The following is a 26,690-nucleotide window of genomic DNA, read 5'->3' on the forward strand; positions in this document are numbered from 1 at the left end:
GCCATGCTATACTGAGAAGCTCAAATATGCATTGCATCCAGTACTCCACAAAGCCAGGTGGATATCCACTCCCCCAGAGGTGAGTGCAGATCTGCTCATGGCTGGGGCACGTCCCCAACTAGTTATCACACTTTCACTGCAGCTCCTGCACCCACTTACACAGATCTTCAGCATTTCTGAATCAAGTCGAAAATTTTGCAGGCACGTCCCAGCTAGCCTGTAAGAATGCATGATATATATTGTGTACTGAAAATGCATTTATTTGCTGACAAAACCATATGAAGGTCAGTAATTCTGAGCAGCACTCCTTAAAGTGGCAGCTCTCTCCACACTCTGATTGCTATGTGCGGCTTTAGCCAGGGTGCTTTCAAGTCACCAGCTGATAAACCAAAGTGGACTTCTTCCATTCTGCTTTCATGGAAAAAAAAGACAATGTTTGTTGGACTTTTCAGTAAGAGGAGCCCTGTGTCTGGAACAGCCCTTCTACCCACAGCTCCACAATGAGTTCTGTTGCTCAGCGAACAATGAAAACAACTGGGCTGCAAGCAATCTTCTTTCATTATTGTAAAGAAACAGATGTACTCACTCAGTTTTTCAATGTTGGGCATAACCTTGTTCCCTTTCTTCATATACGATGCACGGAAACCATCAACAGAGAAGATGATCAAAGGAGGACGAACAAAGCTGAAAGCAAAAGCAGCAGGAGTGTAAGGCAGCATTTCAAAATGATTGTTTTTTCCACTTGCTCACTGAGACTCCAGAGAATCTAAAGTAGTTACTGCATATGCTATATGTCTAATTTATTTTTTTTTTTGCTTACCTAACAGATCAGCACAAACTGATAATCTTCACAGTTAGTAATATCCACTGTTAACTCACAGTCAGTGAAAGGGCTGAGCTCCAACATAAAAGACACCTTCCCTGAGCAGCTAAAAGCATATAGTCCCAAAAGGCAAGTGCTTATAGAAGGAGATGGAGAAGGAAAAAACAATAGCATGCTTAAGTACCTACCGTAGCATACAATCTGTAGTTAAAAACCACGTCTCATGACAGCTGGTCTTTTCACAAAGTCCATAAGCTCTGTGAGGCAGAGCTCATTCTCACGTACTAAAGATGACAGTACTTTATGTTATTTTACTACATTTTTAATTACTACTGTTACTGGGACTTGATCCTATGCAGGCAGAGATGTCCCAGGTGGACACACCTGGACTTCTAATGTTCGTTGCCTGCTGAGAGGGTAAGCAGCCATCACTGTCACCAGCAGCAGCAGGGGCTCCTATCACCTCGGAACTACCTTCCTAATAGCACAGACAGAGCTGCAACGCAGGGCAGCACCTTAGCAGACTGCTTAACTTTAAGGATAATAGTGAGCCAACTGGTTTCAGAAGTGCTTACTCTCTTAGTGTTACTCATTGCTCAAACCCCTCATTAAGCCTGTATCCCACTGCAACTTAGAAATCCTTTCATTTAGGGACATAACACTAGAAGTACAAAATTCTATTTAAAAAACAGCTTGAACCATGTTCACATATGGTTTAATCTGAATTTTACTGAAACCAAAAAACCCGAAACCTTTCCACTGACTTCAAGGGAGTTTGGTCACCTTCCCTATGTCATAAGTAAAGCAGACAAACCCATCAGCAGGTGATAAAAAACCAAGAGTTCAAGCACACAGACCACACACCATTACTCATCCAGCAGCCCAAAGGCAAATGTGTTACAATATTATCAGCCTAGCTATACAAATGGTGAAGCACAGGAAAGCATCCAACCCACAGCCATTCAGCTTGTGTGACAGAGCCAGGGCTTGGAATGTGGTGTTCAGAGGTCCAGGGCAGTGTCAGGGACCATCAACCTTGCTGCATTTGGCTTTGCAGTTGCCTGCAAAACACTTACCCTGCTGGACATTCAGGAGCCTTGATCTCTTCACAGTCATCATCCACCCAGTGTGTTTCTCCTACCAGAAAAGTCACAATGGATTTTCAAAAAACAAAAAGAAAAAATATGTGGACACAGCTACAGGTTTCACAGAAAATGACAAAAAAAAAATCAAAGTCTAACTCCAGCTAATGGACTGTCTTGTCACACTTCCCATGAATCATGAGCAGGTTTTTTCAAAGCTGAACAAATGATCTGGTTATAGTCTGTTCAACATGAATATCCAAACTAGCACTCCTAGAAGCAGCTCCTAAAACTGGAGGCAAGAGTGTCATTTAGACAGCAGGAGACAGTGGTAATGCTTTAGGCACAGTGTCATCTATTTTAATTTTTTTATTTTTGATGTGTCAAAAACAGGTAGTGCTGCTTCTGGCTGTGAATTCCCACCCTCCTCCCCACCAGCTCTGGTGTCTCCATGAGCCGATTCAGCTGGCTAAAGACATAAAACAAAATCCATTGTGGGGGAAGAAAAACAACTAAATAACATCCAGCTGATTTACAGAGTTGAGCAGCTCATGGATCAGGTGAGACTCAGAAACAGCTAATACTCTTTCAGAACTCGATTAGTTAAAATTACTTTATTTAATCAACCATTTTCTTAATGTTTTCACTGCTGAATGCTGACTATGGAGTGGCTCATGACTTGCACTTTCACAGGTCAATTGAAAAACAAATTATTAGCTAAGCTAACGAGGCTCACTTCTTGAACCTGGCACTATTAAAGGAACTGTAGTTCAATTAAAAGAACAAAACAAAAAGCACCATAGAAAATATTTGCAGGAAACGTGTCCTGCAGCAATTCCAACTGACCACAACAGAAGGTGGAGGGACAATTTCCAAGAAGGTAGGGGGGCACGGAACAAAACAAAAAAACCAACACACTATACTCAGATAGGCAAAGGCATGAATAAAGAGGAAACACTGTTCTCACATAAGGCTTGCTCTTGTTAGAGTGCAAGGGTCATTGAGATCATTTGTTATTAGCCAATTAAACAAAGATTATATACATTAAAGCTGGAGACATGTAAATTCCTCTGTCTTGACCCTTGTAAGAGGGGGCTCACAAAAAAGGCAGGAACTGAAAACTATACCAGTATTTAAGTGGTCTCAGCCTTGGGTTTCTTTGGGAAGGGGAAGAATGTAACCTATGGGGACTTGCTGGAATATACAGATTTTATTTGGATTCCCAACAGCAAAACTTAAGTAAAGAAGAAAAGTTCATTTTCAGTGTATGGGTCTGGACGGTTATCATTTTTTTAACATATGCAGTTGGTTAAAATGATGTGGAAGAAAAGAAAATCTAAAACTGTAACCCTTCCACCAGTAAAGTTAATAAATGAAAAAACTAAGAACTAGCTGAGGTACAGAAGTGAGAACCTGTAGAGCTCATTACCAAGGATCAGAAGACTTGTTCCATATGTGAGACACATTGGAACATGTCCTGCTTTGCATAAAAGATTGGGGTAGAGGATGAAAATTAAGCCTTCGCAACCCTCTAGCCACCAAGCAGTGCAGGCTGTACTGCAGCCATGGTGTTCAGAAGATGGCATGGCCACCTGAAGCCCATGCTACCCAGCTGTGAATTACAGCCCTTGTATTCTCATAACTCCTGTCCCACAAAGAACAAAGCCTACAGGTGTTAGGCCAAGTAGTCTGAGTAGTATTCCAGGTGGGGGTGGGGAGAGGTCTTTGAGACAGAGATAACATATCTAGGAATGTTCCATTCCTTCTGAGACCATCAGATATCCCTGCTGTCCCTGTGATGCAGACAAATACATCTAAACACTTCTGTGTTTTACTTTAAACTCTTCTTCATCCACTTACGCCTCTTTCTATTGCCATCTCTACAGGCAAAGACACAGTCGTACCATCAACAAATTAAAAGTATTCACCTCTGCTAGTGCCAAAAAAATTACAAATGCAATTCCCCCTTCTTCCCCCCTCCTCCAAAAAATCAGAAGAAAACAAGGAAAGGGTTTCTTCTTTAGAAGAATACTCTACCCACAGGGCTGCCTTCTATCAGGTTTAGAAAGATAAGAGGTAGAAAGACCAAAGACGTACCTTTGCAAACGACTTGGTAATTGGTGCAACAATCTCCTCTACTTAAGCAGTCTTCAGAGCAGTGACAAGCATTGTCATCATTCCTGGTTTCTCCACAGCGATCTTTGGTACATTCCCAGCCCCGAGCTAAAATATTCACCAGGTAGGCAAGAATGAGAGATTGTAATCAAAACAAAAAGTACTCACTGAAGTCATAATGACAACACTCTAGTCGTTAAAAGTTTGATGTAAAGTTTATGGCCCCATTTTCGCGATTTCAAGACCTCTGAAGTAGGCATGTCAACCAGAAACAAAAAGGACCTTTGTGTCCTGCAAGTGCAGGAGGGTGCTTCCACCCACCCACAAGTGCTTCTGCTACCCTCAGGTGTTACACTCCAGGCTGTGTACAGTCTGAATGCCAGAAAAAGTGTAGAAAGGAGAAGACAAGAAAGGATCTTGACAGATAAATGGTGGAGCCTGAAGCTGGTGTTTCTTGGGTGATCCATTCTTTTTCTCCGAACTACTCGCAGTTCAAGCCATACAAAATAAAAGAAAGTTGAAAAGAGACTATGTGGATGCAAGTCGCTGCTTTACTCCCATCAGTTCCTCACCTACAGGGTAAGATTCAACACCAACTGCAAAGTTACAGAACAAGAGCTGTTCTTCAAGGAATTATTCAAGGAAAAGCATGGCACAGCTCCTGTAAAGCACTCCAGCTCTTCTTATCTTGCGAATTAAGTTAGCATCTAAGGGCCTGTCTAAATTAGGTGCTCTTTTAAGGGCAGTGCATTGCTTCACCTTGAAATAGGGCCTAAGGGTGTAAGCATATAGCTTTCCACATCCTGGTCCAACCAACAAGAAACTTGAAAGATTAATTTAGACAACATGTGCCCAGTAAAAACCACACCACACCAGAGCAATGCCTATTACTCCCTTTTCTTCTTCACCTGGGGCTTTTTTCTGTAAATATCTAATATTTACAGATTGTACATGTGATAATTGCCTTAATAAATGTCTGTGGGAGTATATGTCAATTCACACAACAGTCCCAAGGGCTATGCAGTTATCCATACACATATGCGGACATGGTGCACTGCAGACAGGAGGAATTGAAAGTCTACCCTTCGGCAGCAAATACCTTCTATTGTGCTGAAAGTCTTCAAAAAGAACCTTTCATTCTGCAGTCATTTATATGGGAGCAAAACAGTATCAGCGTAAAATTCAGAAGGTTTTGGCCCGGAACCAAAGGTAGTCTTTCATACTGGATTAGCTCGCCATGTTCTGGTACTAAGCGATTAAAATGATATTATAAACAGAACTGAGGAAGTCACGACTCTCAAGTATGGCACATCCATGGGCAATGATATTTTTAATCATTAGTCTTCTCTTCTGGCAGCTTAGTAAGTGTAATTCTTTCATAAAGCAGGAAAATATTTAATGGCAAAAGTAGAAGGCACCTGTGTCAACTCTGATCACTGTGCAAACACTCACAGAGATGGGTACAACTAATAATTTAAAAGCACTACGTTAAGTAGTAAGACATAACTCATGGCCCTCTTTGAAGTTTTCCCTGCCTATGACTCATGAAAACAACAAAAAGAAAATGAACCCAGTGCTGTATTTCCATTCCCCAAGGTCCAACGAATTGAAGTCAAACAGTGTGTTATATGCATCCTGACGTCTGGAAATCAGTCTGGGGCAAGGGGAACAAGCCCAGTTTGTCACCTGCAGCTCACCCTAGAAGACCTGTGCTGCTTCAACTCTACTTCTGAGGTGCTTTCACAAGTAACCACAATGCACAGCCCACAAGTGAGCATGAATTGCTTCAATATTAAGTCATCACTTGGGAGAAAATAGGATGGCTAACATGGAATGACCAACCTCCAGCCTTTATCATCGCTCTTTTCATTGTAACCTGGAGGTCAGACTGGTGCCTGAACGCTAATTATTGCTTTTAATTGAGTGTCAGAAGAACTACTTTGAAATGCAAATTGAAATGCCCTGCTTTTTCTGCCCTGGAAACCTGGGCAAAGCCCAGCAGTGAGAAGCGATAGGCATGCATCCCTCCTGCTCCTTGCAAGGAAACATGGGCTGCATTTTGAGCTGAGCTGAGCCTGCCTGACAAAGCAACCTGAGGTGAGGAGGAGACGCAGGTTATGGCAGGGAGCGCTGGTTTGTCAGGCAGGTTCTGACTGCTGGCAGGAACCAGGTGTCAGCAGCATCTGGCAGTGCAGGACAGGAGACCCATCGTACCTGTCTTTAAGCACAGCTCATCAAAGTCGAAGCAGCAGCTGTTGTAGCTCTTGCACAGGTTGTCACAGCGGCAGCCAGGAGGCTCTGCTTCTTGAAGTTCAAAGCATCTGTTTTTGCAGGAGCCAGAAGTACTGATCCAGGGGGAATCTGACAGGACTGTGTGGAACAAGAAACAGGGCATCATCTGTCAGTCCAGCAGCAGTGGATGAGCAAACCCTCGGCTGCCTGCTCTGGGGAAGGGAAGGGAGCAGGGAGAGAAGAGTTGCTTGAAGAAAAAAAAAACAAAACAAAACAACAATACCCCAAAACAAATAAAAAAAAACAGAACAAAAAAACCCAAACAAACAAAAAAAAACCACCACCCAAAAACAAAACAAAAAAGAGAAACAAATCCCAGAACGGTTGCTCTTTTGGGGGAGAATAAAATAAAAGGGGAAAGAAAAAAAAAAAAAAAAAAGAAGGAAGCAGCTTGCTGTGATAACATCCTGCAAAGAAACAGCCCTGGCTTTACCTCTGTAACAATCAAGAGATCATTAGCAGAAAAGTATTGAAGTCTCCAAGGCCCCATTCCAGGAGCTGCAGCTATTCCTCAGAAGCAGGCCTTTGTTTTCAGAAACCAAGTGACATTTTCATGGCTGGCTGGGCAGTTTGCATAGGAAAGGACTGCAATTAATCTACATGCAGTCAGCAGGACTTGGTTTGCTATACTGGAAGGCACCAAATCAATGTCAAGCGTGAAAGAAAATTCTAAGATGCTCTATAAATTAACAAAGAAGTAAAGCAAGGCTTTTTAGTGGGCTTCTGCAGAGCCCACTTAAAATACAGAACTTAAAATACAGAAGTATGTAAGAAATCAATGCATTTTAGTTATATACATCAATGGAGGAGTGCCAGTCTGAAAACCATGAATAATGTATTAGACTTCAATAATCTCTGTATTAGTAAGGGCCCTTACTGTCAAAGCTGATATGTACATCTCTGCTTTTTTCCTCAAAACTTAGTATTTTATATGCTTTACATATTTGATATATTTTACATTTTTTACCTATAAAAGAATCCTACATAGCAGCTTATATGAAGTAAGAAAATTGTGTGCTACTTGCTAAGGTTAATCATATTTTATGAAGTAAAATAACAAAAGTGTGTTATTCTTCAACAACAGAGGTGTTCCAAGGAAAACTTCACAATGCCTTTTGTTCCTTGAGAGACCTATTAAAATTAAGTCTGAAATTGTCTTGGGGTTTTGTTTTCTTTTAGACCATGGTTTGGTTTTGGCAAACCTTACCATGATTAGCAATGCAATTTTAAGAGGACTGATGCAACGGCACTTTTGGGAAACAGTTGCTCTGATCTTTTCTTATATATTTTTCCCCTACTTTTTTACATAGCTGAAAATTTAGTCTCCACAAACTGAGGGGAAATCTCTTTCCAAACAAGATGACGTTATCCCAGGAGAATGAATGGAAAAGAAGATGAAGGGGAAGTTTGGAGGTGACATTGTAGTAGGCAATAACCCACCAGCTCCCATCCCCAGCACTACTGCTCTGCCACTTCCCTTGGAGTGGCACTGACACTGGCTGGACATCAGCATAAACCACTTCAGGGAGCAAACCTGACAGCAAACCAACCCTACAGCAAGATAATGGGCAAGAAACCCAAACCTACCACAGCTGCAGTCATGGATCATGGCAGTGGCAAGGGACCTTCATATGCCTGCTGGAAAAGGTAGTAGCAGGCAACCGTGTCTCTGCTTTTCCCCCCCCCCCCCCCCCCCAATTAGGTCAGTAATGCTCAGAGCAAGTAACATCATACACACAAAGTTTCACTCTATAGGTATATACCCTGCAAGAAAGCTCTTTATGAGACATCAATATTTTGGCTGTCTGGAGTTCGAAGGAGCTAAAGATCACATATCTATGCTGGCGACACATGGATCTGTGTTTTCTTTGCTCATATAATAGGCCACAAAGCTATATTAGAAATTAATCACAAAAGAATTGTTTCAAAGCATGATAATGTCCAAATTTTCAGAGATACAAAATCTTGTTCCTTATTCTTAACAACAGCTGCTTCCTGCCAAATGCTTCTGGAGATCTGTTACTAAATAATATTTCCATGTTATTTAATCTCTTCTACTACTTTCCATTTTGGAAGCTAGTAAATATAATCACAGATCCAGTAAGCTGCAAATCAAAGGTATTATGGACCCAAAAGGTACTACATACTAGCATACACTATATATCCCTTACACTGCCATTGCCTTCTTCACTTCAAAGGGATGAGGGGGAGATCATTTGAGAAGGTCAAAAACCACATGTCAACATGCATTTAGGAAAAAGAAGGTGTAAATCTGGCTGCAGATTACATAAGGGACAGAGTCAACTACAGCCCAAGGAATGTCTAGCTGTTGTAAAGAGCAGCTTTATCTGAAAACCACTGGAACAAATTGCCCACCAAGGCTGTGCAATCTCTGATCTTGGAGATTTTGAAGAACAGGTTAGACCAAGATCTGTCAGGAGCACTTCAGTAATAACTGACCATGTCTCCAGGTATACAGAAGGTCTACATAGCTGGTCAAGGTCCCCTCTAGCTCCATCTTCTATAACTGCAAGTAGGGTTTCCATTTCATGTAAGAAAAGTTTAGCCTAGCTACCTTGTCTGTTATTTTTGCACATTTCTTGACAGCCACTTTATTACTGACATGACAAATTATCCCAAGTTACTTAGCAAATTCAAGTCACAGCTCCTCAGTCAATGTAGGACACTCTCCATACAGCAACACAAAAGAGGACTTGATTTAACTTCTCTGATCTCTGAATGTATTAAGATTGTTCATTTGTTTATCATGTTTGACCTTGCCTTTGCAGCCAGACCATGATTTTCAGGTCGTGCACAATGCCATGGCATGGGTACTGGTGCATGCAGAATACTTTGAAAATATACCATGAGAGGCTCCATCCCTGGTGAGCATTTCCAAATTAATAGAAAACCCTGTACAAAACAAACTTACACAATTTCAATATCCTTTTTGAAATTCCTGCATCCCTCTACAGCTCCTGCAGTCAGACCATGCAGAACGCAGAGGAACCTTAACATGAAGATCCTCCCCTCCTTATTTGATTCATAAAGCTTCTCACAACCTTTTCCATGCATTCTTTTTTGGCCAGCTAAGCTCAAAACAACAATCTAAGAATTGTCTTTTATATCACAGGTTAGAGAGAGAAGTTACATAGGGCAATAGTGCCTTTCTGATTCAGTCCATGGAGGTTATTACATCTCCATAGTAAATATGCTATATTTACCTTGGAAAGTGCCATATGAAACTATTTGCTCTGATTCTATCTGATTCCAATATTTTTTTAAAAAATAATAATTTGCTTACAGTACTATTTCAGTCATAGGATTACGCAACACAGACATGCTTACATAGTCGTTACAGGAAGGCAACTGCCTGGTAAGAATTTGCCGGTTTGGATCCCATGGATCCTCTATGGAACCTATATGGATCAACCAAACACCAGTTTTGCTAGATAATATTCATATTATGAACTTGCATGTCATTTCTGCAGAATGCCATTGCAATGAGTAAAATTTCAATGAGAAGTCAAATTTACTTTATTATTTAAAAATAAAGTAAAAACCCCACATCCTAACTGTTCTAGTACAAGAGAGATGTGACTCCATTTTTAATGAATTGCTTAAAAATCTAGTGAGAAAGGACAGAAAAATGTCAGTGTTTCTCCTTCCAAAATTTAAGCTATCATCACCAAAGAACATGCTTCAAGAGACTACTAAGGCCATTTTCCCTGGAAGTGCTTACAAAGATGCCTAAAAAGCTCCTTAAGCAAGTAGCTTACAAAGGCCAAGTTATGGGCAAAAAAAGGGGAACTTTGGTCCTCTAATGTCTTTTAGAAATTTTAAGCAAAAAAAAAAAAATTCAATTAAATAATTTGTTGAGTACAAATATTAAACATCTCAAATGTATAAATGCTTATATGTCTGTACTCTGTAAAAAGAGAACAAGAGGGATTTTTTTTTTAGGCATGATGGTACTTCTTTGACATACATTTATAAGGGACTAGGGAGAAAATGTTGGTTTTGACTTGTAGAGGAGTTCTATGCTAGATGAAAACTGAAATTTGCTTGGAATCATGATGCAACCTCTGGAGAACTGAAAAATTAGTCTGTGCAGTAAAGATCTGTAGAGTGTTTTTTTCAATCTAAACTAATTAGCTCTAAACACCAAGAAACTTGGAAATACATAAGCCAAGGCAGAATGAAGTTGGAAAAGTATTTATACTAGTATTCCATTCTGGATATTTAATTGCACTGGACTTCTGATGAAATATAACTGGAAGTCATGCAATTAAGAGAGCCTAAATAGGTTCTTTGATCACAGTGCTTTTAGTTTGTTAAGAAAAGCATCTCTAGCATAACTTTTTATTTTCTCCTTTAGACATATGTGGCTATAATACTTATTCTTTGTTATCCTTTTTAAAATTTTTTTTTAGTTTGTTTATTTATTTATTTATTTTACTGCAACAGAAGTAACCAAGCTGCATAAACACTGAAGGGACAAAACTCCCTCATTGTTGCACCCTGGAATGGACTACTTCAATGTCAGGTGTCAGTCCAATCCCACCTGTAAGCGAATTCTCAACAGACAACCAAAAGTAACCCATCTCCTGCCCTCTTACAAGACATCCTGTATTTCATCCTGTTTTTATGTAATGCTGAGATGAACCTCCTACTACTGGAAACATCACGCAGTTACCGATCCCCACCCTGGTGGCACTGAACAGTGCTGGCTGGCTGAGCAGAGTTGGCACTGATGAGTTGCAATGGGCCCCCAATATCAGACCTTTGGGACTTCAGTAAAAATCAACTGGGCAGCCCTGCCCTGAAGCCTATGTGGTCACTAGCGAGAAAGTAAAACATCTGGCAGCCAGGTGTTGGAAGACATGAAATACAAATCTTTCATGTCACTATTACACACACTACACGACTTCTCTACAGTTACCGTACTAGAAGATAAAAACAGTAAAATAAATTTGCTTGAAAAGCATTTATTTCTGTTACATGAAGATCAAAAGCAACAGCCACTAACTTTCTGATTACCTAAAATGCCTCTGCTCAGTTATGAGCAGCCCTGATTGTAGCTGTGATTAGACACCAACTCCTGTGAAAGACAGAGTGGGAGAAGGACACAGGTACGCTGTCAGGAACACAACAAACTCTGGCCACAGTAAATTATTTTATAATTAACATTCACAAGCTATCCTTACAGATGGGCATTGCAAATGAAACCCTTTCACTTCAGTTATATTAACTAGCTCTAAGTCAATCACCACAGGTTTCCTTTCTCCTGCCAAAGGAACGAATAGAGACACAAGTCAAGCTTGCTTACTTACTTTTTTTTTTCTTTCTTTCTTTTTAAGAAAAAAAGACTAGTTTTCCATGTTATATGTTTTTCCACTTGGACTATGCCTGAGCTCACAAAACCTATACTGCCACAGAACACAAACAACGGTCTTTTCTGTGGCATGTTCTTGCTTTCCTCCGAAGAAAAAAAAAGTAAGAGGCGAAAGAAAAACAGAGAACTGGGCGACAGCACATCTGGGCGAACACCTGCTCTCCACTGCCTGGCCCTCTCCACTGCCTGGCCCTCTCTGCCGTCAGATGTCTGCCGTCTACTGTTCACAAACCAGCATGACCTCAGGAGCCACAGAAATCCCAAAAGCTTTTCTCACCAGCGCCTCTTGAAAGCATTAATCAAGTTTCTAGAAACCGCTTCAATAGCTACCAGAATAAAGCCAGTACCCTTAAACCCATCGGGGAGTTTCTCTTGGCTCTAGAAGGAAACGGTGCGGTGTACAAGCTGACGAGCCCGATCTCTGTGAGACTGACAGTGCTCAGTCCTAAAATAAGCTAGATTTTCCATAGTCACATGCACTCAGAGCAAAAGTTTAAGTAAATAGGAGACCTATAGGTGAGTCCCAAAGGTCAACTGACTCGGGCTTGCCGAGTTATTTATCCTTCCCTATATCCTAGAGGGAAAAGGAACAAGCAAACTACTGTTTTAGAGTAGGAGTGGTTTCTAACCACAGTATATAACATCAGGGTATTGCGATGTACAATTTACGTCCGTTACTGTACCTGAGAGGGGGCCCTCATCCCATTCTTCAGATCTCCTAAATCGATTTGTCGTAAATCCCATGCAGACATTTACTCCAAAGGCAAAAGCAAATAAAGATATAACCTGCAAAAGTAAAACAGCAAAGTAAGCAAACCGGGCAAAAAGCAGGACTTTCGAGCTAAGAGCATTACAATTAAAGGGGCAGAGATGGTCCTCTGTACATTGGAGCTCCCCAGCACTGCAGTTCCCATCACTGGAGCAGCAGCTGACAGCGTCACCGCTGGAGAGTAACACAAACCAGAAGGGGTTTCTGAATAAAACAGCTCTTTCTGAAGCTGAAACGTTCCTTTTTGTAGGAACTTATTCAGGAGAGACGGACTACTCCTCCTTTAAAAGCAAACACGCTCCTCTCCTCCCGTACCTGGTGCGAGTGGAGGCAGCCCTTCTTAGCCATGCTAGAGAATTCTTGAAAAGCCTACGCAGCACCGTCGCCTTTTCTTTATAGTGAGCACAGAGCTGTTTGCTCTGGGAGTTCGGGCTTTTAGCTACAAGTAATCCCACCTGGTGAGGTTGACAGGCTCGTGTGATTTGTCCAGGGGGTGATTTCATCATGTTTCGCTCACAAATCGCAGCTCCGCGTGCAAGAAGCTCCAGGCATCATCCCTCGCTGCGCCCTCCCCCCAAACACACACACACACACACACATACACACACACACGCGCGCGCGCACGCATGCACGCTTTTATGTGGTTTCCCCTGGCAAAGCAGGGCTTTCTTATGCTGCTGCGGCCAATAGCTGGTCCTGCTCATTTTATTCTCCTCGCAAAAGTAACATGGTTAAAAGAGAAACCAAATGCGTCTCCATCTGGCTCGGAGAAGTAGGGAGGGGAAGCTCACTCGGGGCTGCGGCACGAAAATACCCCGCTGCCACCCTCCAGTGTCACCCAGCGTCGCAGCGCGGTGGGCTCGGCGCACGGGGCCAGCGGAGCCCCGCTGCTGGCCTGGCGGCAGCCCGGTAGCTTTAGGGAGCTTGGGTGCTGGTCTCCTCCAAGGGTGCTCCTGAAGTTTCTAGCTGTGTCACAGATGAGGGACACACACGCCCTATCCCCCCCCCCCCCCCCCCCCAAAAAAAAAAAAAAAAAAAAAACCAAAACCCAAACAACAAACAAACCCAAACTGGGGACACCTTCAAAGGGGGTTATCTTTCAACGCTGTTCTGCTGCGCTGCTGTTGCAGTGCAAGGCTCAGATCGATGGAAACACAAGCAGTTTTATCTGAATAGCTGGAAACCGCAGACTTCCAGAAAGGAAGGGATGTGACACATTCCCTCTGCCCCACATTTTCCCATTTTCATCAACAACAACAGAGGGCTCGGCTGTTTGGATAAGCACTTCTATTTACAAAGCAAAATGATAATGTTGAGCAGAATTACAGTTCGAATCAGTGGCTTAAATATTACTTGCCAAGGCAAATTATTTACCAGTGTAGTTCGCCACTTTTTTTCCCTGATGAAAGCTTCTTTCATTAAACTATTTACTAACAATGACATTTAAAGGGACAGAGTCAAGGTTCATTAGCCCTTTGAGGTTCCCTTGGGTCCTGTCCCATATTCTATACTGGCATTAAGAAACAGTGTGCAGTTTTCTTTAAACTGTCTTGTGATATTAAACATGTACAATTTTGAGCTTTGTTTAGATGTACCTTTTACCTGCTGCAATATCTCTCTGGTCCCACCATGCAGCTTTACAGGGCAGAGGCTAAAAAGCCCTTTTCTTTGCTAGCCACATCTTATCAGCCTGCCAGCCTTTGCTAGGAGCTGATCCTAAGTTATGCAGTTTCTTAACCAAAAGTGGCTCTATCGTGCAGCTGCATCTTTGAGCTGCAAGGCTCAGGGAAATGTTAGCTAGCCTGAAAAGACCTACATCTTAGCTACACCAGGACACTGTATTCCTTTCCCTTGCACAGACCAGGACTGTGAAGTTAAGACCCATCTTCTAACTTTCTCTTCATCACTAGATGGGTTGAAAATGAAATAGGTTGCAATAGGCAGTATTTTTCTAGCAAAAAACCTGTGCATACAGGTCTAGAGAAAAGTAATTCTTCACCCTTAGTGTCTGGCATATCCTGTGATTAAATAACTTCACCCCCAAGCACTAGGTAAGTACAGCAGTGTGTGACAGCAGCAAAAGGGAAACCAAAGGTGTCGTAAATAAAATCACTCAAAGGTATTGCCTATGTATCTCAGCTAATGAAGTTCATAATTTCATGGGCAAAACATGGGAATCAGCAGCCCAAGCTCTTCTCCAGCCTGGGACCCTGAGGTCTCTCAGTGACCCAGGCAAAACACAACTGAATTTTCAAGTCTGGTGGCCAATTTTGAGTGCACAAACCAATACAGGCCAATTTGAGGCCCAGTACGTCCAGCCTCATTGTCAGAGATGTTGAGCTTAGCTGTACCTGCCTATCTTCCCAACACACAGGTGTTCAGTTGTTTTGAAAGAAAGTTCCTACATAAGTTAGAAATGGCCACCCAGAAATATAAAGCAAGAAACAATACCAGAAAAATACAGCATCATGGATGACTTCTGCTGATTTGAAAACACATATTTCATTTTTCCATTCATGTAACCTCTCTGGAGCTTGTAAACTGCACAATTTTACATAAAAGGAGGAGCTCATTTTATGTTTCCTAGTCCATGCTACAAGTATATTTTAATCATTAACCTCCTTTGTAATATCCTTTAGAACTATAGATGATGACGACTCTGAAGCTGCTAATCTTTTTCATATGTGTTATGTAAGACGCATTCTCCAGTAGCTCTGAACTGACCGCATACTCAGATGTACAATCATCTTTTTGTCACAAGGATACTGCCTGAAGCCACCCCACAGATGCTGAAGAAACTTATTAGCATAAACAAGGTCTAATAATTTTGTTCAGGCAAAATTTCGCTGCTGGGATCACTGGAAATTAACTTTTTTAGCAATTATTTGCCATTTTATTCATCAGAAAAGACTAAAGCTGAAATAACGTATTCCCAGCCCAAGAATGCAGTGGAGCAGTGCAAGTTTTAGGATTTAAAAGAAATCATTAAAAAGGAATTTTAACAAGGTCAACAGAGTATGAAATGCCTCTTCATCAGTTACTGTGTATAAGAATAGGCCTTTGGCTTTTATGGCTTATATAATCGTACTGATTATTATTAAACTCAGGATGAAGAACTTTCAACCAGCCACTAGGTGGCACCTTACATGAGAAGTTCATAACGGCTCCACAGTTAAAACCATTCATAAGAATCACAGAATCGTTTAGGTTGGAAAAGATCTTTAAGGTCATCGAGTCCAACCGTTATCCAGCACTGCCAAGTCCACCACTGAACCATGTCCCTAAGTGCCACATCTAGGCATTTTTTAAACACCTCCAGAGACGGTAATTCCACCACCTCCCTGGGCAGCCTGTTCCAATGCTTGACCACCCTTTCCGTGAAAAGATTTTTCCTAATATCCAATCTAAACCTCCCCTGGTGCTACTTGAGGCCATTTCCTCTTGTCCCATCACTTGTTACTTGGGAGAAGAGACCGACGTCCCCCTGCCTACAGCCCCCGGTCAGGTACTTGTAGGGAGCACTAACGTCCCCCAGAGCCTCCTCCTCTCCAGGCTGAACACCCCTAGCTCCCTCAGCCGCTCCCCATCAGACTTGTGCCCCAGACCCTTCCCCAGCCCCGTTGCCCGTCTCTGGACACGCTCCAGCCCCTCCGTGTCCCCCCTGCAGTGAGGGGCCCAGAACCGAACACAGGGTTCCAGGTGCCGCCTCACCAGTGACAAGTACAGGGGGACGGTCACTGCCCTTGTCCTGCTGCCCACACGATTTCCAATACAAGCCAGGATGCCATTGGTCTCCTGGGCCACCTGGGCACACTGCTGGCTCATGCCCAGCCGGCTGTCAACCAACACCTCCAGATCCTTTTCCACCAGGCAGTTTTCCAGCCCTTCTTGCCCAAGCCTGTAGCATTGCGCGGGGTTGTTGTGACCCAAGCGCAGGACCCAGCACTTCTCCCTGTGGAACCTCACACAATTGGCCTTGGCCCATCAGTCCCAGCCTGCCCAGATCCTTCTGCAGAACCTTCCTGCTCCCAAGCAGATCAACACTCCCTACCCAACTTGGTGTCAACTTCAAACTTACTGAAGGTGTACTCGATTCCCTCATCCAGATCATCAGTAAAGGACTGGCTGTAGTGCTGAGCCCTGGGGAACACCACTTGTGACCAGCCACCAACTGGATGTAACTCCATGCACCACCACATTTTGGGCTCAGCCATCCAGCCAGTTTTTTACCTAGTGAACAGTACACCAATCCAAGCCATGAGAAGCCAGCTTATCCAGGAGAATGTTGTGAGAAATGGTGTTATAGACTATTCCACAGAGTTAATATAAGAAAGGCAGTATTTACAGTCTTAGATAAAACTGAGAAAATGCAGAAAAATCAAGTATATTGGCACAGTTAGAGTTTGGGGATACAGTAGGCTCTAAAGAAATAAGCCTTTTTAGCTACTCAGCTCCACTTTGCACTGGATGCTGGATGCAGCCACATCAGGTGAGTGGGGGGTGGGTGGTGGGTGGTGCGGCAGGATGAAAGCCTCCAGTATGCTTGACAGCAGCATGAAAAGCAGAAAAGTAAATGACTTCTCCAAAGTGTCCCAGAGCTTTCACCCTCTCAAAGACAGCTTCCACGTATAGATGTGGCTGAGAAAAACAGTTAGCTGGGTACATGAAGTAGCATTTCAAAGAACAAAACCTTTTGATAAATTATAGAAATTTGAGCAGGGTCTACATAAAGCCTCCTCAGATGCAAGCACTGTGAAGCCAAATAAGCTTCCAGCAGCTGAAGTGAACACAGGAAGATGTGAGTACCTTGCTGAAAACACCCTGAGGCTTTTTAGCAAAAGCAAAGAGGCACAGCATAACAAGAAGAGCTGATTCCTTTATGTATAAAGGACTTTAAACCATATTTTTATAGGACTTTATAGATAAAAACCAAATATCTTTGGCACTTGGCCAGTGCAGTGACTGATAAGACAGAGAATGAAGGGGAGGCGAGTGTGAGGGCAAGGACTTCAAAAGGACAACAAAGCCAGCAAAGGGCAGCAGTCTGATGACAAAAAGAGAAGTGAGAAGAGTAAGCATCAGTGCAGCAGGGTGATGATGTGTAATGAGCAGTCCCTCAGCAGAGATCAGCCCAGGATCCAGGCTATAGCCACATGCAGGAGTCTCAGAAACATGATTGCGCAGCCTGGGTATGCAGGAGGAAAATACACTTGCTGAAGTACGAGGGACCTGTATCTGCTCAGCTTGTAGGAGTACCACTGAAGACCCCAAAATGGTCACTGAGAAGTCCTCTTTACCTGATGGAAACACTTCAGCAAGTGATAGATTTCAAATGGCTGGCAAGCTGTCTTGGAAACTAAAAATTACAATCTGATCATAAGGGGTAGGAGAGGACGCAGATGTTTGCATGGATGCTTTAAAGGAGTAGGCAGGATATAGAGAAAAAGAAGCTGTTAGCATAGACAAGGGTCAGACTGTCCCTTCCTTGGGCTGTGGGACATGTTGTGAGAGTTGCAGCAGCTTCTGCAAGTATCTCTTGTTCTTACACTCATAAAAGCTGCATTTTGTCAAGGAGGCAATCTTCCTGGCAGAGGGCATAGGACTGACTGCTGAGGAGCTGCACCACCATGCCCACAGCTACTCGATGAGACTGCGAAGACCCACAAACCAGGCTGTGCTTATGGAAGTACACCCTTCTCACCACAGTGCCTCGAAACACCACCTGACACCAGCTTGAGGCTTGAGGAACAGTCACCAATTATCTGTCTGCTCATCACAACCCTGAAGGAAAAGGTATGCAAACCATAGTGCCTCATGCACCGGAAGAGTGTGCTAAGGATGACTTTCTTGGCCAGAAAGATCCATAAAGGGGTGCCAGACCCCCAGGGATGATCACAGAAAAATTAAAGCCTTCAAAATTGCAGTTTCCTGCAACCCAACCCCTGAGGCACCAAGTCCCTTAGGCATCTATAAGCCCATCAGCATTTCTGAGCACCCTACATAATGCCTGAAGGGTTCACAGGCCTAGGAGGTGAGCATCCAGATCCAGCCCAAACCTCACTGAGTATGACCAGCAAAGCACGTCAACAGCAAAGCACATTACATCCCTCCCTGCCTCAACCTCCCAGGACGACTAACAAATTGCGTCCGCACAAAAAACAAGTGCATTGGGTGCATGCCTGTCAGAAACTGAGCCTACATGCTCTGCCTACCCAGAGAGAGAAGAGGAACCACCAGACAAGGGAGGACCTGAGTCCCAGTCTCTGCTTTACTCATGTAAAACATTTGCATGCTTACTGGGCTGAGGACTGAAATCCACGAGTAATCTGGTGAAAAAAAGGAGGAGGTAATGCAGGAGAGAAAATTCTCCCACACCCTATATCAGATACAACAGCTCCAGTGGCTAAATGAGGGCTGTGGATTTGGTAATAGCACTGCAGCTCATGAAGCTGGCTTGGATGCCTGTGGAGGGACCTTAGCTTAAGCACACGTGCAAGTACCATTTCTGCCTGCAACACAAGCAGAGCAAGGCTTATAAGTGAGATCACGTCTTTTATCAGAACAGCTAGGTTAGCTGGAAAAAGGGGAGAAGTTTTCAGTAACCTGAAGAAAGCTTTGCGTGCCTGAATGCCTGCCTCTTTTCTCACAGGAGTATGAGAGCTAATAGACCATCTGCTCCAATACAGGGCATTACACCTCTCCCTGTGAACCACATGCGTGACAGCAACAGCATTAACGCTAGCCCAAATATGTGTATACCTTTATCATCTTCAAAGAAATTGACATCTTCCCAGTTAGGTTTCTGGACAATATTACTATTATGAAGCAGCACAAATACTTCACTAAAATGCACTGAGTCCAGAATATTTCTTAAGATAATAATATATAAAAATTCTAGCATGCTGCAGAATAAAAACTGTTCTGTGATGAAAAATCACTTCTCCGTGGAAGGTATGAATGAGTGAAACACAGAGCAAAAGAGCCCATATGTGTTTTCAATGCAACTCAAGAGAGGCTAAGTATGTCTTCATCTTTGCTTTCTGCTGCTTGAGATGGTGACAGGTGTCACAGGTGCCCACTAACAGCTTTACATCCATCTTTTTTAAAGAGCTGTAGGCTTCACTGGTGTGAAAATAATGCATCTACCCCCTAACGGTAGTCTAGAGGTCTCAAAGGCCTTGCACGGTACCTTCCATGTGCCACACATAATCACTGTTAATTTATTTGAATTTTACAAGTGGTACAACCTATTCTGTCTCACAAAAAGCTTAACCCTTTAGAACCCATTAGTTAAAGCTAAAAGAGGAAACAACAAAGAAAGATGGGAAAACTACTTAAAGGTGCAATAAAGCAGATTTTCTAGACTTCAGATCATATTCTTTGTTCCTCTGTGTAACTTGTGTGTATATCCTTTACCATGTCTGAACCTTTCTCAATAGAATATTAGCTTCTAATTTCCTGTGTATAAAACTTCTTGTGGGGACTTCTACAATTATCCTGCAGCATACCTCTCATACTTAATCACATTTGCCCTTAGCCCAAAATCTATTTTGGCATGCTTTTCAAGCTCAAGGCTTGGATATGATTAAAAAATTTCCAAGTGCTAATCTCTTCCCTACAAGTAGAATGTGGATATAATTAATTCTGTTTTGTTTACTTTAAGTTTGTTTTCTTTGCCAAATAAGAGTTTCTGTTTGTTTGTTTGAAATGCCTTTTTTTAAAAAAAAAACACAACAAAACAACAAAAACAACAACAAAAAAACCAAACACATTTTTGGCACTTGGATCAAGAAAGAAGTATTTTAATTAGTATTTTTCTTCTTGTTAATCTAAAAAACCCCACTGATATTTTCTAAACAGCAAAACCCTATTTGATGTCAGTTTAAAGAGATATATCACTAGGAATACTGTTCTCAACTTGCCTGCAGCTGAGGCTTTGGACATCCATGCTCTGCAGCAACAATACTTCTGGGGAAAAAGCAAAGTGGGGTCAGGCTGGAAACAGGGTTCTCCTACGACGAGCAGGGCCATGCCTTCATGTGGGCATATTTTCCTCCTGCTTCTATGCATAAGGAGGCATGTCAAGACAAGAACTGGCTGCTGTTACGGTGACTGCACCTAGGAAAGCTTTTTTTGGCATGGTAAATGAATGCATGAACATAAAACAGGCTGTGGTAGTGTCGCAGTTAAGACAAACAAAAAGAGCCGAAGGCCTTCTGGGGCTTGAACCTACTTCACATGAACACAAGTTCGATTCAAGTACAGAGTTTTATTTGCATAAGGACTGCAAGACTGCACCACTAAATGCAATCAGTCCAGGATAAAGAGAAGGAAATCCTCTATTAAAAAAAATCCTGAAGAAATCAGGACAGCTGATGAAGAAACATCCTCTGAAAAAGAAGAGTAACAATTATTAAAAGCTGCCTAAGCTGCCTGATCTGATTCACCGAGTGGCCCTGTGAACACTTAAGTGGAGGAGGATACAATAGGAAATGTACAGGCTTTTGCTCAAAGAAAAATGCATAAAATGAAGACACAGCTAATACTGTCACAAACTTAGCCCCATCTGCAACTCCTTTTTGGGTTACTAATTTGTCTCATAGTTGAAAGTTCCATCTTTATAGCTTACACAAGCTATAAGTGGGGTGGGGTATGTGATTAACTTGGAAATAACTGGATTTTCCTTCAGAACAGAAATAAAACCAGACAGCAGAGTCCAGATACCAAGCGTCTACCAGCAGCCCTGGCAGACTGGCTCATCCTTGCCATCACTTCCATCCTTCTCACCCCAACCAACCATTCCTAGGGCCACGACGTGAGTCAAAACAGGTTGAAAAATTCCCTTCCTTTGACAGGTTTTGAAGTTGGATGAGTTCCCTGCTCTGGTCCTCAGCCCAGGAAGCAATGCATCTGTGAGATACAGTGAGCTGCAAACTGCTACTGCTTCTGAACCCCAAGCCAGGTACCATAAATAAGCAGCATCCTGTGGCCAGGGGGGCAGAGGGCAGAGCACAGACAAGCTCTTCTCTTCCCCCACCGCTCACTGCTCCTTCCAGGGGAGCAGTTTCACTGCAGCATACACCCAGCCCTCTGCATTTCTTAACATGCATCTGCTGCTGCCTGTTTTAATGACAAAGCACAAAAGCCTAATACAAGGGCATATTACTTTTTAGGTCATTTTGGACCAGTGGGCTACTTTCCAAGCATCACAAATTTTCCTAAGTTGAACCGTGTCACCACCATTTCAGTCGAATGCCAGCTTTTTTTTCTGATTACAGCCAAGTGCAAAGATGACAAATATAAGTAACAAAGGGAAAAACATCCTGTTGGAACAGTACTCCCTGTTTTCTACGGGTGAGAAAAGTATAAGCAACATTTCAGCAACAAAACAATGTGATCCATTGCTGGATTACTTTTTTAAAAAACCCGCTATCATAACTGAATAGATTTCAAGCTCTGTAGGAATGCAATATTAAGAAAAAAATTAAGGAAAAGTGCTAGAAGTCAAAAATACACAACTCTGTGCTATCATGGGTTTTCGTAAGGATTATCAGGGCTATTATTGATGTAAATACTTTTTTCACTTTTTCAGCATAAATCTTTGGAAAGGAGTAAGAAATTTTTTTTTAATGGATTAAACAAGTAGACTGTAGGGAAGCTCTGGCCACTTAAATATGAATAGATTTCTTCATTATTTTAAAGCAAATAATCTTACTGAGTTAAGTTTTAACTCATCTTTTTTTTTCATCTAGCAATACAATATTTTCAGGAGGAATCACTTCCTCTGTTTAATGGTTGCTGACTGCTGTAAAACAAAAGCAGCTCTGCTTCATTCAGCCTTCACAGAAAGCTCCCCATCCCAGTGAATCTTTTCTTCACAGCAGACAAGACTAAAGTCAGCTTGAAATTACATTTGTTGAAGTTTCTCAGAGGAGAGACAGATGTTCCTGGGCATCCACAGAAAGCTTGCAAAACAGCTGGGACTATTTAACTGAGCGTCCTTTCACTGCCCATTGCTACCCCTTCTCCAGCTACCCCTTCCCAAGACGCTGCAACCAAACACCTTTGAAAGCAATGTCTGATCCAACCCATGTTTTTTTAGGACTTGAGTAAACTACCACGTTGGTGAGGAGAGTAGACACCTCCTTTTCTCAGCAATATCTTTGCCAGCTGAAGGAAAGGCCTCTGGTACCTGCTGTCCCTGCTCAGGTGTGCAAACTCAATATTTTATCCTTCCAGGTGTTGCCCACCCTGGCTGCTTCTCCCCCTGCTCTGCACCACACTGACCATGGTAGCTTCGCTGCCTGGGTGATCTTCCTCTAGCCTGGTGCTGAGGAACACCATGATTAAATCACCCTTTAAAAAAAACAAAACCAAACCCAACACACTTTGGGTAAAGACACCAGGATGGATGATGGAAACAGGCAAGGAGCAGCAATATCTTCAAGTGGCACCTGAAGTCAGCACAGGAGGAGCAGCACCCCTGCTCCTGGGGTGAACTGGGTTCACTTCGCACCAGGTCAGAGCAGGAGCACACACAAGCTTCCTCTGTGGTAGCTTAATCCATGACAGCTGTTTTGAAAATGAGTATCGGAGTATAACCTCATGTTCATATCCCTCCTTATAGGCAGCCTAAGCCTGCTGAAGCATCTGCTTGATTCTGCAGATAATACAGCATGGGTTTGGAAGGTGTTGAAATAAAAAAATGACACTAGGAAAGCTTCTGGTTCCGTAGCTTCCTACTCTGACACATTATATATAAAACAAGTAAGCCAACCCCAAAGCCCCATTGTATAAGGGCAGGTGGAAGTACAGCCAGACTGCAGGACGGAGGGCACAGGGCAAATGTGTGGGAGGCTTTTGGAGAGGTGACAGCTTCAGCCAATAAGCCAGGCCTGATGCTGCCAGCAGCAACTGCCAGGACAGCATGGTAGATGAAGGGCACCCAATATCTGATGACTGTCACAGTCATCTCCTGCCATCTGTGGGGAATACTGGGCTGGCTGGGCAGAGCAATGGAAGGGCAAAAGAAGACATCTTAGTGTTGGGTGTGAAAAGAGACAATATATATCTGGAGAACAGAGCTCTGGAGATTCTTTAGAGATTCAAAAGGGAATCTTGTTCCCTCTGTTGAGAGGCTTTGTGGAAGGAAATCTTCCTTGTGATCTCTGCTCTACTGTTAATGCTTTGTTTCAGTAATACTTTATCGCACATTTCCAATATATGTTAAGGGACATAAAAAAAATAGAGCCTATTTAGGTGCATTGAATTTATGTGGTCAAGCACAAATGACCTGAGCAATGAATCTGTTTGGACTTGGCAGCCAGCCGAGATTGGGACCCTTCAGGCTGTTTCCTTTAAGAGAGGACTTAGGCTGTGGCATCAAGTGATTCTTTGGTACAATCCTATCGTTTACAAAGAATGTACAAAAAAATGCTGTTTCCCTGAGCCGGGAAAGGAATCCTATTGTTTTGGATATCCAAGAGGCACTTAAGGGCTTCTTACATTTACCCTGATTGAAGGGCCATCAGCTCCAATGGAATTTCATCCAATTTTATAACAGCAATCCCTTCCCTCTGTCCCAGCCTGAGGGGTGACCTTGCCTGGAGTTTGCCTGTTGTCCTCACTGCCACCTTAGCTGTGCTGCCTCAGCTTGGAAAGAAAGGAAAGCAAGCCTTTACAGGTGAGAGCAACTTAAATTATTTACAAAGTATTGTTTCATCAGTAGGGCTTTTTTCCTCATCCCCTTGTAGTGGCCATATTTTCATCCACGGGATGTTTTTTATCTTCTCAGCCAAAATTCCTTTTAGGGGTGCAAAGAGAGCCTTTGAGGAATGCCCAGGATGACTGAGGAAGCTGTAACTCACCTGGGCTGAGCCACATGCTTCCAATGTCACCTGTTACAGGTACCAGACTGCAACCACAAACTCATATTCTTCTTTTTACAAAGATGGCTGAACCATACCGTATTTTCTCTTTATACAGCCTATGAAGTCGTTGAAGTATTGCACCCAAGATCCTTCACTGATCCTGACACAGATGAGGGCTGGGCCACCTTTGGCCTATTCGCAGCATCCCACTGACATGCGAGGTGGATGCTGACATACCAGCCCCCTGCCTGGTGCAGCCAGAGGGACAGCAGTTTGTTACAGCCCCTGCAGTTGCAATCAAGAGTTTCTCCATCCCAGCGTTGGTAGCCCCCGACACTGAATTTGGTGCAGGGCTGATTCCCCAGACCCCCTGCTGCTGCCACAACACGTGTCCCTCACCACCATGCTGTCCCAGGTCCAGCACCAACCCTTTGCCTATTTCCCTATTCTCCTGCCACAGCCAGAAAAGGTTTTCAAGACATCACATTCATCAACAGCACCAGGGACATACAGCTAATATGATTAAAAAGGTGCTTCTGCAAGGGGAATTATACAGCAGGTGAACAAAAATTCTGCAGATAGTAACTTCTTCCATGAAATTCACTTTGTTGTCTTTGCCCTTTTTATTGCTATTTGTCAGGAACTCTCGTGCATCCTGCAGCATCAAAATCTCATCCTGCCTCAAGGACTCCCACTTAAATGGGGCAGTCTGGAGCAGTTCTGCAGAGCTGAGCTGCTGGAGTCAAGTCATTGAAAACACAGGGCCTGGGACAGGGTGTCCCTAGGCTGTATTCCTCCTCTCTGCTTTGTTATGCTGTTTGCAAAGTGCTGAGGGAAGTGTTCAAATCCTGACCCAGGTTTGCACAGGGCTCTCCGTAAAACCTGGAGTGATTCCCTGTGGAGTCCGTGCAAAGTCCTGCCCGTACTGATCAACATTTTTGCTGACCAACTATTTGCTACAGCACAGACAGAACAATAAAATCATCTTTTCTTCAGGTCCACACATTTCCCACTTGCAAGTTATCCATGTCTAGCAAAAGAATGACCTGGTGGGTTGGTTTGTGTGTAAACACAAGTGTATGGACCTGCCTGGGAACATCTCCTCATGGGTTAGCCCTGGCTAATGCACATGTAGCTGGCAGCCCAGGAAGCACCCTCATCCCTACAGCTGCCTGCGGCTGGGCACGTGCTGGTATTAAGCCAGAAACTTGAAATTTGGTATTAGATCAAAAAGCTCATACAAACAAAGTGGTACTACCCAGGACAGTTCATATATCCCAAGTTCTTTGAGCACCACAGGGATGAGGGGAAGGACCTCAGCTGGACGTGCCATTTAACAACATGCAGGAAGAAATGAAAGAGCTGTGAGGAGAATAAAGCGGGAAATGGCAGTAATGGGGATGGCGGGTAGCTGCCGTGGGAGGGAGGGTTTCAGGAGAAGAATGACAGGAATAACTCTGGCCCTGTTCCACAAATGATGGAATTACACCATGACATGGGAGGGAAAAATAAGGTTATGGTCAACGATGAGTTCCTAAGAACTTCTGGGGGGAAAAAAGAGAGAGAAAGCCGGTGAAGAAGCCAGTAATAGCAAAGCCAGAGGTGACTTCCAAAATTAAAAGGCTTTCAGGTTAAAAACCTTTAAATAGCCAAAACTTACGTGAAAACAGAAGATCAGAGGGTGAGAGTCCAGAAACATGTACAATTGTGCATTATTTTCGTAGACATGAGGTCAAGGTTTAAGGCTTCTGTACGGGGTGGCGGTGGGGCTGTGGGGGCCTCTGTGAGGAGAGGCCAAGGCTGCCCCACGCTGGTCCCAGCCGGTCCCAGCCGGCTCCAGCGGCCCCGCTGTGGCACCTCTGGTAAAATGTATTGAAGAAAGGGTGAAAAAACACAGTGCACGTAGTGAAGAGTGAAGGGAAAAGTGTGAGGAACAGCTTTGCAGACACTATGGTCATGAAGAAGGAGGGGAAGGGGGTCCTCCAGGCCCTGGAGTGGAGATCCCCTGTCAGCCCATGGAAAACACCTCAGCGGAGCGTGTTTATCCTGAAGGACTGCGGCTCATGGAGGGGGCGCAGGGTGGGGCAGCGGGACATGTGAGGAGGAAGGAGCAGCCGAGAGGGGGTTATGGATGGTTATGGATGGATCACCACCCCCCATGCTGCCTGGGGTGGTGGGGAGGAGGTGGAGGAATCTGGCGCGGAGCCTGGAGAAAGGGGAAAGAAAGGTTCTAATTCTGTCTTTGCTTCTCACTGTCCAAAGTCTATTGTAATTGGCAATAAATTGAGCCCATTTTCCCCAGGACAGGTCTGTTTTGCCCATGGTGCTAATTGCTAAGTGACCT

At 43.3% G+C, this 26,690-nt stretch overlaps 1 protein-coding gene across 5 annotated transcripts in view; it reads right to left on the reverse strand.

Annotated features, from left to right (window-relative positions):
• Positions 1–26,690, reverse strand: part of ENPP2 (ectonucleotide pyrophosphatase/phosphodiesterase 2) — a 77,284-nt gene that overhangs the window by 47,595 nt on the left and 2,999 nt on the right. For 2 of the 5 annotated variants that reach the window (XM_040586300.1, XM_040586299.1), the window contains exons 1-6: positions 12,792–12,984; positions 12,391–12,493; positions 6,235–6,390; positions 4,003–4,128; positions 1,900–1,960; positions 587–684 (exon numbers count right to left, since the gene is read on the reverse strand). In XM_040586300.1, coding sequence (XP_040442234.1) covers positions 587–684; positions 1,900–1,960; positions 4,003–4,128; positions 6,235–6,390; positions 12,391–12,493; positions 12,792–12,824 — 577 coding nt within the window. In that variant the 5' untranslated portion in view covers positions 12,825–12,984. Of the gene's footprint in view, positions 1–586; positions 685–1,899; positions 1,961–4,002; positions 4,129–6,234; positions 6,391–12,390; positions 12,494–12,791; positions 13,058–26,690 lie in introns of those variants that run through there. The other 3 variants (XM_040586298.1, XM_040586301.1, XM_040586297.1) reach the window with 3 other exon arrangements.

Source organism: Falco naumanni, chromosome 3 (genome assembly GCF_017639655.2).
Source record: "Falco naumanni isolate bFalNau1 chromosome 3, bFalNau1.pat, whole genome shotgun sequence".
Lineage (NCBI taxonomy): Eukaryota > Metazoa > Chordata > Aves > Falconiformes > Falconidae > Falco > Falco naumanni.